This window comes from Aspergillus neoniger, assembly GCF_003184625.1.
Source record: "Aspergillus neoniger CBS 115656 unplaced genomic scaffold BO87scaffold_24, whole genome shotgun sequence".
NCBI lineage: Eukaryota > Fungi > Ascomycota > Eurotiomycetes > Eurotiales > Aspergillaceae > Aspergillus > Aspergillus neoniger.
In genome coordinates this window covers 473,185-484,871 of record NW_020291152.1, presented here as the reverse complement: position 1 = coordinate 484,871, position 11,687 = coordinate 473,185, and the positions used below count along the sequence as shown (strand labels likewise).

General features: G+C 49.5%; 4 protein-coding genes across 4 annotated transcripts; 2 read left to right on the top strand and 2 right to left on the bottom strand.

The window, feature by feature from the left end:
• Positions 1-376: 376 nt before the first annotated feature.
• BO87DRAFT_440538 (SDR family NAD(P)-dependent oxidoreductase) lies at positions 377-1,629 on the bottom strand. The gene is made up of 5 exons (XM_025627961.1): positions 1,509-1,629; positions 1,338-1,453; positions 788-1,266; positions 572-708; positions 377-520 (listed from the first exon to the last, which is right to left on the bottom strand). The coding sequence occupies exons 1-5, from the start codon at positions 1,602-1,604 to the stop codon at positions 452-454; spliced, it is 897 nt and encodes a 298-aa protein (XP_025477924.1). The 5' UTR covers positions 1,605-1,629; the 3' UTR covers positions 377-451.
• Positions 1,630-1,802: 173 nt separating this feature from the next.
• On the bottom strand, positions 1,803-3,829 carry BO87DRAFT_363060 (cytochrome P450). Its single transcript, XM_025621661.1, has 3 exons — positions 3,480-3,829; positions 2,270-3,422; positions 1,803-2,217 (listed from the first exon to the last, which is right to left on the bottom strand). Exons 1-3 carry the CDS (start codon positions 3,588-3,590, stop codon positions 1,841-1,843), a joined length of 1,641 nt encoding a protein of 546 aa, XP_025477923.1. The 5' UTR covers positions 3,591-3,829; the 3' UTR covers positions 1,803-1,840.
• A 214-nt stretch (positions 3,830-4,043) lies between these two features.
• BO87DRAFT_417471 (P-loop containing nucleoside triphosphate hydrolase protein) lies at positions 4,044-8,820 on the top strand. The gene is made up of 3 exons (XM_025626814.1): positions 4,044-4,351; positions 4,410-7,084; positions 7,134-8,820. Exons 1-3 carry the CDS (start codon positions 4,142-4,144, stop codon positions 8,425-8,427), a joined length of 4,179 nt encoding a protein of 1,392 aa, XP_025477922.1. The 5' UTR covers positions 4,044-4,141; the 3' UTR covers positions 8,428-8,820.
• A 466-nt stretch (positions 8,821-9,286) lies between these two features.
• Positions 9,287-11,667, top strand: BO87DRAFT_338758 (dicarboxylic amino acid permease agtA). The gene is made up of 4 exons (XM_025620603.1): positions 9,287-9,708; positions 9,760-9,766; positions 9,818-9,978; positions 10,054-11,667. Exons 1-4 carry the CDS (start codon positions 9,500-9,502, stop codon positions 11,366-11,368), a joined length of 1,692 nt encoding a protein of 563 aa, XP_025477921.1. The 5' UTR covers positions 9,287-9,499; the 3' UTR covers positions 11,369-11,667.
• The last annotated feature ends 20 nt before the right edge of the window (positions 11,668-11,687 follow it).

Here is an 11,687-nt window from a genome sequence, read left to right as displayed (position 1 = left end):
GGGAAGGACGCATCCACACCGGATGCCACCTGCCCCTAACGTGTGTTGCTCGGAATGGGGCTTTTGCGGCACGACTGATGATTTCTGTGGCACGCGATGCCAGGGGGATTACTGCGGACCTCACACGGTCCCCTCCTGCTCCTCCAACGATGTTTTGCAGCGCGTAATCGGGTACTACGAAGGGTGGGAAAACAACTGAACCTGTGACTCGTGGAGTCCCAGTAACCTCGCTGTTAGCGGACTGACCCACATACATAAACTATGCCTTTGCCACGTTCCAGCCTACCGTAGACGGTTGGGTGGTTAGCCCGATGTCTGGCATGGGTGACCACCGGCGAATTCCTTCTATTGTATATTTTTGCATACTATTTTTATTCCCTTATTTACTTGCCCATGATTCATTTTATTTGTCCCTTCTGAACAAAATGCCTGAAGTTGTCATTGGCGCTTCTTATTCTTGCCCATTAGCTAGTAGTATCCGGCCGCCATCAATGCAAAGAGAGACACCATCCACATACGACTGCAACAGCTTCATTAGCATTTGCAATAAAAAGTGGAAATAACGACTTACTCCAGCCCTGCTGACCAGATACAACACCGCCCCTGCCAGATCTTCAGCCCTCCCAGCTCGTCTAGCAGGGACCTTGTCAAATAAACCGCTAAACATATTCCCCGCTGCACCAACGGGGTTCATATTAGAGGGAACAACTACTTCAAAGTCAGCACAAACTCAAACTTAATAGTCGCACGAGAGAGGCAGGAATGGGAAGAAGGTAGCAACACCCACATCCAGGATTTATCCCCACTACCCGCACATAGAAGCGATGAAACTTCGCAGCCAACAGCTTCACCAAGTGATCTGTCGCCGCTTTGCTCGCCGCGTAGCTCGTCAGGTCCACATTCGTCGCATTATGCATACTCGCACAAGAGCTGGTGATGACTACCACGCCTCTCCCGTCATCCTGACCACAACGACCATCATCTAGTTGCTGATCGGCCGCGGCAGCCAGGAGAGGAAGAAACGCAACACTAAGGAAGTAATGTGCTGTTGTGTTGACTTGAAAAGTATCAGCCCAGTCTGATTCTCTGCTTGACCACATTGACTCCTGTAGCTCGGCCAGGGTCGCTGTGAGAACATTGCAAGCGATGGGTGGATCCCGTCGAATGCCGGCATTGGATATGAGCATGTCGAGTTTCGTTTCTTTGCCAGAGATTATCTCGGCAAGTTTGGAAATGGACTCCTTAGAGGACAGGTCGCAGGCGTAGCTTGATTGAGGGATAAGTATTGTTCTGGACTATTGATAAGGGGATATGGGAAGGTATTTGTCAACACGAACCCTTCAGCGCTTCCACCTGATTTAATTCCACATGCGTTCAAGTCCTGTACTGTTTGGTCGATGGGGTCACCTGAAAGTGCGACTATGTAGACTTTGGCGCCGTTGGTGACAAGGCCCTAGTATGGCGGCTACTATGAGCATTTGCTACCTTGGATCCAGAGACATAGTTACCTGAGAAATCATTCGTCCTATTCCGCTACTTCCACCGGTGACTAGGGCGATGCGGCCCTTGACGCTCATTATGTCTTGTGCCAATAGCGATTCCATCTCAGATGTGAGTGATGTGTTTTAGAGAGATGCGACGAAGATGTGGAAGGGCCATGTCGAGTGGGAGGGAACGCTCCCCGCTTTATGTGTTTGCTTGTCGGATCGACCGACGCTTCAGTACCAGAACCAGATCGTGTGAGGCGGCACTACCTATAAGATGCAACAAGAACAAAGTGTAATAAATTAAAATTTCATGTGGCTTTATTTACTATAAAATTCTCGAATTCCCTACAGTATCACTCCCTGTAGTGCTCCTTAGTCCTCAAATCAGCCGCCTCCAAGCACTGTCGAGTCAATACATCATCCCGCGGAATTAATCTGACCTTGAAATCCCTTGGAATAGCCACTAGAGCTGTCTTGAATTGGTTGTACTCGACGTAGTCAGTGCTCGGAGGTTGATCTTCACTGGCCACAATCTTATACGACGAGAGAATGCGCACCAGTGCCGTGTATAGCAGCCTGATTGCAATGACTTGCCCCGAACAAGCACGAGATCCGGCCCCAAAGCTCAGATGCGGTAGTCCTTGGATCTCCTTCTCATAGGGAGGGTCGACTGATTTTAGCCATCGCTCAGGATCGAATTTGCCTGCATCAGGTCCAAAGTGGTCAACGTCTACGGTTGAGTTAGCAGGTTGTTCTGACCTTGGATATCTGGAAATGCTTACCGTGATTACCTGCTTGCGCATTTATCAAGACCATTGTTTTTGGAGGAATGATAGCTCCGTTCCAGTGCACTTCTGTCGCAGTTTTCCGGGGTAAACTCATAGAGCTGACTGTATAGTACCGCCCTGCCTCTTTGACGATGGCGTTCACATAGGGAACTTTCTCCTCATGGATAGATGCTAGCCAGGCGTCTTCTGTATCTGGGTAGTATCTTTTTATATCCTCATATGCTCTGTCTTGCCAGAATTGACCTTCTGGGGTGGACAATGAACCGATGACTGAAGTTAGTGTCCCCGGGATTGTTTCAAATCCACCAGACACCAGCGAAAGACAGATAGAGGAGACCTCCACACCACTAAGCTTAGTCTCTTCATCCTTGAGAATGGCAGCAGAAATGCATGGCTTATCTGTTCCCTTCTTGATCATATCGCGAACCTTGTTCAAGAGGAGATTGAGGTAAGCGTCTCGACGCTCCCTAAGCTCCTTGGATCGAGCGGTCTTTTCATTATTCGGCGCATAACGTAAAATGGGAATATAGTCCTGCAGATTCTCCGACGCACTTCGCAGCAAGGATATCGCTGATCCCACATGAAGGATTTCCCGGAGAAGGTCATCATAGACTTCGTCCATGCGAATACCGTAGCATAGAGTCAAGGTCGTATTGAGGGCGTATCTCTGAATATATGGGCGAATATTGAGTTCCACTTGGCCGTTTTTACTGTCGCGAAAGAGATCTCGGACAATGCAATAGCTTTCCAAATCGAACATGGGATGGTAATTCCTCAAGGCTGGCCTGCCCAATGCCGTACCAGCTGCCTTGCGCTTTCTCTTACAGGAATCGTCCCAGGGAGATGAGCCAATGGTGAATCCTTGAGTACTGCTGATAACACCGTGAAATGTAAACAGCTTCGGCCGATCGATGATTGCATTTTGATGGCCTAATAACACGGTGCGACAGTCTTCGAAGGAGTTGAAAACGACCGCCCGGGTATTACCGAGCTTGATCTGGAAGACTGAATGACCGTACCGTCGCCACCAGCGCTCACAAACACTTGCGTGGTCGTCACCCAATTTCCGAAGATGGCCGAATATTGGAACGGCTCCTGGGATTTCGGGCAAGCCTTTGATGTGCGGAATGTCCGTCACCATGGTTGACTGTGAGTGTATAACAGTTAGCAAGGGGAATAACAGACCAGGAAACCCAACTTGTACCTGGTATAGACAGTAGAAAACAATAGCAGCTAGGCCCATGAGGGCGTAGCTGCTGGGCAGGGCCCTTATCAGTGCAGCGACGCTCTCCACGTTAACCACTGCATCAACCATCCTTCCTTAGTATTAGATCCCAAGTATTTTCGATCGGTCGATGTTGCGAAGGATTGGAGCTGTGTTATAAAACCAGTCATCCTTTATATATCTCAGTTCAGTTCATCCCTGGCGACACGAAACGTAAGCGGAGGATCGGAACGTCCAGATTGTCGGACGCCCCGACGAGGAATTCGAAATACGTCAAAGGCGCGGGAGCCGACAATGGGCATCCGTCCAATCGGAAAGGGACAACCAGGTCACCACTTGATGCAAGGCGTGCCACAGATGAACCAAAATACTTACTACTTACTATGCAGATGCATTAAATTGGGGTAAAAGGCGGCTCTCGATAGCTAAAAGTAGCACATCCAATAAGCACTTACTCAATCGGGTAAGAAGCTGATGGCACCATCGATTCTCCTCCCACACAGCTTCGGGCTGATAAGCACTCAACATCCACTCCTCCAGAAGATCACCACTTTCACCCCTTCATCGTGATTATCCTGATTTTATCATCTTGAGCCGTGTAACTAGATGAGCGGTCCTAGCTGTGCTGCAAAACCACTGTTATGTATAGTGACGAAGATGGAGCTGCCTCCAAGGAAAGCGAGGCAGCCTATAACGCCCGCATTCGGCTACTGGTATCGATGACTTCGTTCCTCTCATGCCTGGGACTTGCAGCAGCTGTTACAGACGTTGCGGATTATCGAGTGATGTTCCTCCAGTCTCACCTACCCTCAGCTACATGGAGTCCACTCCATTGGAGCAAGCTTTTGTGGGCAAGTTTCTTCGCGATGAGATTTGGCAGAGCTGCCAGAAAGACTAACGCTTGAGTAGATTCTCATCACATTGCATAGTCTCCATCTTCACTTCACAGAGAATCCCCAATTGATTTACACTATTGGGCTACGAGGATCCCTACTAGCGGTGCTCACACTCTCTTCGCTCTGTCTTTCGGATCCCCCAGCGGGTAGCAGTCTCTTGTTTTCGCCATCATCTTTGTCTTTGCAGGCCTACGCAGCGATTGGCCTGACAATCACCCAGCTGCTTTTGCCTCGTCGGCCACATCTCTTTACGCCAGATGGCAGAGCTGTGGACCTCGAAAATAGTTCCTCGGCATTTCATAGGTATACCATGCATTGGTGCACAAGTGCCCTGCATCTAGCTGGCAGTAATGTGAAGCTTGATAGACTCCCTGCTTTAGACTATTATACTCGGTCGCAAAGCCAGTCACTTCTTCAGGTAGCAACCTCGAAGACATCGTTGTGGTACCGCATATTATATGACCGCTTTGCCGGTTTCGCCAAACAATGGATCATAATGCTTATAAGATCTCTCGTTACATTTGTGTCTCCTTATTGTGTCATGCGGCTTCTGAGAAGTCTGGAAGAACAGCCTGAATCAAGGCACGATGCTTGGTTTTGGCTGATAGGGATTGCTATATCGTGCTTATGCCAAACCCTACTTCACCACCATCTACTGTGGATACAGTGGTCTGAAATGGCAATTCCTGTCAGGGCACAACTGATCATGGCAATCTTTGCCAAAGCACTAAAGACGAAAGATTCTAAAGACCCCCAAAGTCCTAAAGTCGAGAAGCCTGAAGCCATTAATCTCATTTCGTCCGACAGTGCTTCTCTCAGTAAATTCACAGCTGTCAACCACTATATACCAGCCACATTATCCAAATTTCTTTTTGCTGCGCTATTTCTGGTACAATTAGTTGGATGGCAGGGTACCCTTGCTGCCTTGGTTGTTACTGCGATAAGCGTACCAGTTCATACATTCGTCATCAAGCAGGAGCGCATGGCACAAAAGCATCTTGCTGCAGCAAGAGATAAGAAGACCAAAGCAATCAACGAACTCATGTATGCGCTTCGACAGATTAAGTTCTCTGCTTCAGAAGCGCAGTGGGAGGACCGTTTGGAGACCTTCCGACAGGATGAGCTTAAACAGCTACGCAGGGTCTTTGTTGCAAAGAACGTAAGATCTGTATGGAGCGTTGCGTCCCCATTTATTGTCGCTGCGGCTTCAATCTTTATCTACGCATACACCACAAGCTCAATTTCCCCCTCCATTCTTTTCCCCATGATTGAGCTTTTGCCCCATCTTCAATCAACACTGGGGTTTCTTCCTGTTGTATTCAATGATTATTTCGAAGCCAGGTCCAATGGGAGCCGCATAGAAAATTATTTGAGAAGACCGGAACACAAGACAGTGCTTACTCCTAGCCCATCCGGCCATATTTCATTTCATAATGCGACCATTTCGTGGCCTTCCGATGTGTTGCAACAGCATCGCTTTTCTCTGAGCCACATCAATGTGGATTTTCGCGCTGGTGAGCTCAGCATAATATATGGAAAGACAGGATCAGGAAAAAGTCTGTTACTTGCTGCAATCATTGGAGAGGTTGACCTCCTCGACGGTACGATTAAAGCCCCATCGATGGCTGAAGGGCAATCAGTTGCATTCGTATCGCAAACTCCGTGGCTTCAGAACACCACACTAAAAGAAAATATTCTGTTTGGGAATCCAATGGACGACAAGAAGTATGAGGAGGTATTGAAAGCCTGTGCACTATATCCTGACCTTGCTGCCTTGCCGAAGGGCGACGAGACCCAGATTGGCCTCCGGGGTGTCAAGCTCAGTGGAGGCCAACGCGCGAGACTTGCGCTTGCCAGAGCACTATACTCAAGTGCACAGACATTGATACTCGATGACATATTTGCTTCTCTTGATGCTCATGTCTCCAGGGATATCTGCAAGGCAGTCACCGGTGCCCTTTGCAGAGGCCGCACGCGGATCCTCGTAACTCACCAGGTATCTCTGTGCCTGCCAGAAGCAAACTGTATTGTCCATGTAGAAAACAATACTGCAAAATACGCAGAAGGGGCTGAATTCGTTGTGGAGAAGCAGATCGAAGTCGAAACTGAAAACTCCATGACAGCTGACCTTCCCAGACAGGAGAAATCGAAAGAACGTGCAACCACGATGGCAAAAAGCAAAGGTCTTGACGCGCGTACAGACGCAAAGGTATATGATATATACTTCACCGTAGCAGGTGGGTTGTGGTTCACTATCATATATCTACTGGGCCTCGTCACCAAACAGCTTCTGGGCTCGTTGACGACGAGGACTTTGGGACGAATTAATTCGGCGCGTCCTGAGTCTATCAGCTTAGAGACAGATGTCCCACCAGTTGCTCCAGGTTCGAAGGGCGGGTGGGCGCAGTATCTCTACCTTTATCTGCTGACTTCTACGACGACCGTACTTTTGGAATTTCTATTCAACCTGCATGCCTATTCCGGGTCCTTACGTGCCTCTCAATCACTGTTCCGCGCGGCTACGTTTAGAGTCCTCCGAATGCCCCTACACTGGCTCGATAGCACACCTATTGGAGAGATACTCAGGCGGCTCACTGTAGATGCCAAAAATGTCGATGATTACGTTTTGGTCACCATGTCCGAATTTGCAGACAACTTTGTCCAGATGATGTTGATTGTGGGTGTGGGGTAAGATGCATCTTTACAGGAAACCGAGATTGTTTGCTAATTTATTCAGGTTCAATACGTCTAAGTATATGAGTCTGCTAACATTGACTCTCCTCTACTGGTTTTCAAAAGTTAGCAAGCTCTATATAAAAGCACGGACGACCGTCAAACGAGCCGACTCGGAACCAACTGCTGCTATACTTGAACATTTCACATCCTCTGCAGCAGGGGTCATGACGATCCGGGCCTTTGGTGCATCAGATCGGCTAGCTGCACATATGCATGGGCATATTGATAGGTTGTCTACGGCTAGAAGACACTTCTTCATATTTAACCGCTGGCTTAGTCTCCAAATGTCTCTCATCGGTGTTATCTTCAGCGTCGGAACGGGTATTATCCTATTATCAACTTCTACAGCCGATGCATTTTTGATCGGCTACTGCCTCGGCTATTCTATGCAGTTATCGCAGGCTATGTTCAAGGCCATCAATAATTTTGGGATGCTTGAGACCTACATGAACTCAGCCGGAAACATTATAGCTTACTCCGAGCTGGAGCCAGAAAAGCAAGGTGGCCGCGAAGCCCCTAACAACTGGCCATCGCTCGGGAATATTGAGGTCAAATCACTTGGCACTTCCTACGCACCCGGGCTCCCACTTGTTCTGGAAGACGTGTCGTTCAGTGTGAAGGGTCGTGAAAGAGTTGGCATCGTAGGTCGGACTGGAGCCGGGAAATCGTCACTAACACTGGCCCTGTTGCGTCTAATTGAACCCCAGCATGGTTCAATAGTTGTTGACGGCATTGACATCACCACCCTGGCACTCCGGACCCTCCGATCACGAATCGCATTCATTCCTCAAGATCCAGTACTATTCTCCGGAACCGTCCGATCTAATCTAGATTACAGCCACCAAACCTCAGAAGACAGACTCAATGATGCCTTACAGCGCGTCAAACTGCTCAGGGATGACCCGGAAGACGAAGACTCTGGACTCTTCACACTTGACTCGCGCATAAGTGCTGGAGGAGCCAACATGTCCCAAGGCCAACGACAACTCCTCTGCCTGGCACGGATATTGATCAGTAATCCCAAGATCATCATCCTCGATGAGGCTACTTCAGCGGTAGATGATGAGACCGATCGGTGGATTCAGGATACTATTAGGAGCCAGTTTAGCGGGACATTGATCGTGGTTGCGCATCGACTGAGGACAATCAGCTCGTTTGACAAGGTGATTGCTATGAGTGAAGGGAAGATTGCCGAGATGGGGTCACCGGCTGAGCTATTAAGGAAGGAGGGGTTGTTCTATGATCTCGTTCAGAGTAGTGAGGACCGGGAGTACTTGATGGAGACAATTGGATAAGAAACATGGAGCCTCGGGATGGAGTTGATGGGAAATTGAGCTGAGCATCTCGGCATTCAAGCCACACAGATTGACTTTTCCAATGGCGCTACCTTGAAATGTTCGAGACTAGACCGGGTGGCTGGCGAAGGAAGCCGGCTTTAACCGTCGAGTAAACCAACCCTACTCAGTTGGTTTACACACAGCTAACTAGTCAAAGACAAAGACGGGAGATGATAAGTCTTGACCCTCGAAAATCACGAGCTTATAAGTAAGTAGTAAGCACAAGTAGTAATAAAACACTGCAGGGAACGGAGAGGATATCAACTTATCGCCAACCCCGCCTGATATGGCTCTTGGCAAGCCGGGCAGTTAGGTAACAGATATTCGCCGTCGGGGGTGCCGCCAAGCCGCCAAACCATGTGGGTGCCCCGCGGGGATGGCATTTCGGTCAATCCCGATGCATCTTAAGGGGAAAATGGCACCTGTCCCATGGGTGGCTGCTGAGTCTACCACTAGACAACGAGCGCTGGGTGGTTACTGCGTATCTTTGGCAAGATAAGAACTGGTTTCTGTTATGCTTCGCCAAGCCCGTCCGCTCTCAACCCGGCCAATGGTGGACTTTGTGTATCGTCATGGCGGCATCAGATCGCGACTGATTACTTCCATCTTTGGGCTCTGGTCGAGAAAAGGACCCGATGGAGAGGATCTGACCGATGCTACCCTGAACCAGGTGACCTGGATTAGTCCTCGTAACGGTACGGTGGCTGAGGCTAAGTACTTAGTAACCTGAATGGAGTATGGGGTAGAGTTATCATGGATCTAGTATCTAGTAGGGATTAATTGTTGCAGTAGTAACTTTTACTGTAAAAATACTCAAGCCGAGTTTGTTTGCTTTGCCTTCCTTTCACTTACCCTCTTCCTTTTTTTCTTTTTCTTCTCCTCATTCCTTCCCCTTAGCTGCTGCTGCTGCTCCTCCTCACAACCCCCCATCCTGTTGCGCTGTGCAGACGTTCCCCGATCATCACTTTTGATCTCGTTAGCTCTAGCGCTCCTTTCATTGCAGTGCAGTGAGTGCGTCTCACTTCAAGAAATGGGCATCAGAGAAGATGGCTCCGCCGACATGCCCGCCGAAAAACGACAATACGTGACGGATTATGGCAGCGGCGAGGATACCGTTGAGGCTGCTCCTGGCGACCATGATCTGCATCGGGCCTTGAAGGCGCGCCATATCTCCATGATAGCAATTGGGGGTGCAATTGGCACGGGTCTCATCATAGGAACTGGATCTGCTCTCGCAAAGTAAGTCGGATCGTCACTTGCAGTTTTGTTCCACGCTAATCAGTTGTCTAGGGCTGGTGTAAGTACTCCATTACAACTTAATTCGAATCTTCTATTCTGACTCGCACAGCCCGCCTCTATTCTCATATCTTACTCGGTTGTTGGCTTTGTTGTATACCTTGTCATGTGCGGCCTGGGAGAAATGGCTGCCTGGCTCCCATTGTCATCCGGCTTTACAGGTTACGCTGTGCGATTTTGTGACCCTGCTCTTGGCTTCGCGCTTGGTTGGACGTACGAACCTCCCTTTACCCTCGCTTTAGCCTATTCCCTCTCTAGTTTCAGCGCTGACTCAGGCTTCTTGCACAGCTACTGGTTCAAATACATCATTGTCACACCCAACCAACTCACTGCCGGCGCCCTCGTGATATCCTACTGGATAGACACAAGCCGAGTCAACGCAGGTGTTTGGATAACCATATTCCTTGTTCTGATTGTCACCATAAACTACTTCGGGGTCCGGTTTTTCGGCGAGTTCGAGTTCTGGCTCTCCTCGTTCAAGGTCATCGTCATCCTGGGCATCATCCTCCTCTCTTTCATCCTCATGCTCGGTGGTGGACCCGATCATGACCGCAAAGGGTTCCGCTACTGGAAGGATCCCGGTGCCTTCAACACCTACATCGACGATGGCCCAGCCGGCCGCTTCTACGCTTTCTGGGCCACCATGGTCTCCGCCACCTTTGCCTACCTCGGCACCGAGCTCGTGGGTGTGACCGTGGGCGAAGCTGAAAATCCCCGCAAGAGCATCCCCAAGGCCATCAAACTCACCTTCTTCCGCATCGTTGTATTCTACATCGTTTCCGTACTACTCGTTGGCACCCTGGTTCCCTACAACTCCAAGGAACTCATCTTCGCCACGAACCAATCCAGCTCCGCCGCGGCCTCCCCCTTCGTCGTGGCCATCCAGCTAGCAGGAATCCCCGTCCTCCCTCACATTCTCAACGCCTGTATCCTCCTCTTCGTCTTCTCCGCCGCCAACTCAGACCTCTACATTGCAACCCGAACCATCTACGGCCTCGCTAAAGAAGGCAAAGCTCCCAAATTCCTCTCCAAAACCGACCGTCGCGGCGTCCCCGTCTACGCCCTCATCCTCTGCGCCTGCATCGCATGTATCGCCTACATGAATGTCTCCAGTGACTCTAAAACCGTCTTCCGCTACTTCGTCGACCTGGTCACCATCTTCGGCCTCCTCACTTGGATCTCCCTCCTCGTAACACACATCTACTTTGTGCGCGCGCGCAAGGCCCAAAACATCCCGGAATCGGACCTGGCGTACCGCGCTCCCCTTGGCACCGCGGGGTCCTACGTCGCCCTGGTCTTCTGTATCATCATCTGTCTCACCAAGAGCTACGACTGTTTCACTCACAACAAGAAATGGGGTAACTTTGATTACAAGACCTTTATTACGGCATATTTGGGAATCCCCTTGTACTTGATTCTCATCTTCGGGTATAAGCTCGTCACGAGATGTAAAGGAGTTAGCCCGTACGAGGCAGATTTGTTCACGGGCAAGGATGTCGTGGATCGCATGGAAGAGGAGTATTATCGCCGGGAGGCTATTAAGGAGGAGACGGAGGGCAAGGCTGGGTGGTTTTATCGGAAGTTTGTGGCGTGGTTGTTCTAGTTATATTTTCTCATGCATTTCTTTTATTTTCCCTTTTTCTTTCTTCTACTCTTCCCTTGTTTCTGCTACTGGGCGTCAGGGATGCGAAAGGTTCATCATTCTTACTAGATGAGGGATGCTGTTCGTGTGCTTGGCTAGTTTATCTAGAAAATTGCCGGGCGGGGGTTTATTTACATGCATCGGAAAGATACCTAACGAATGAATGTATGACGATGATCATGATACATGGCACCTCGGTAAATGATTAGATACAGTACAGAGGACATGAAACGCCGATTAGTCACTCGGGTTGATTGCTTGGTAGGACGATTTATTGTAT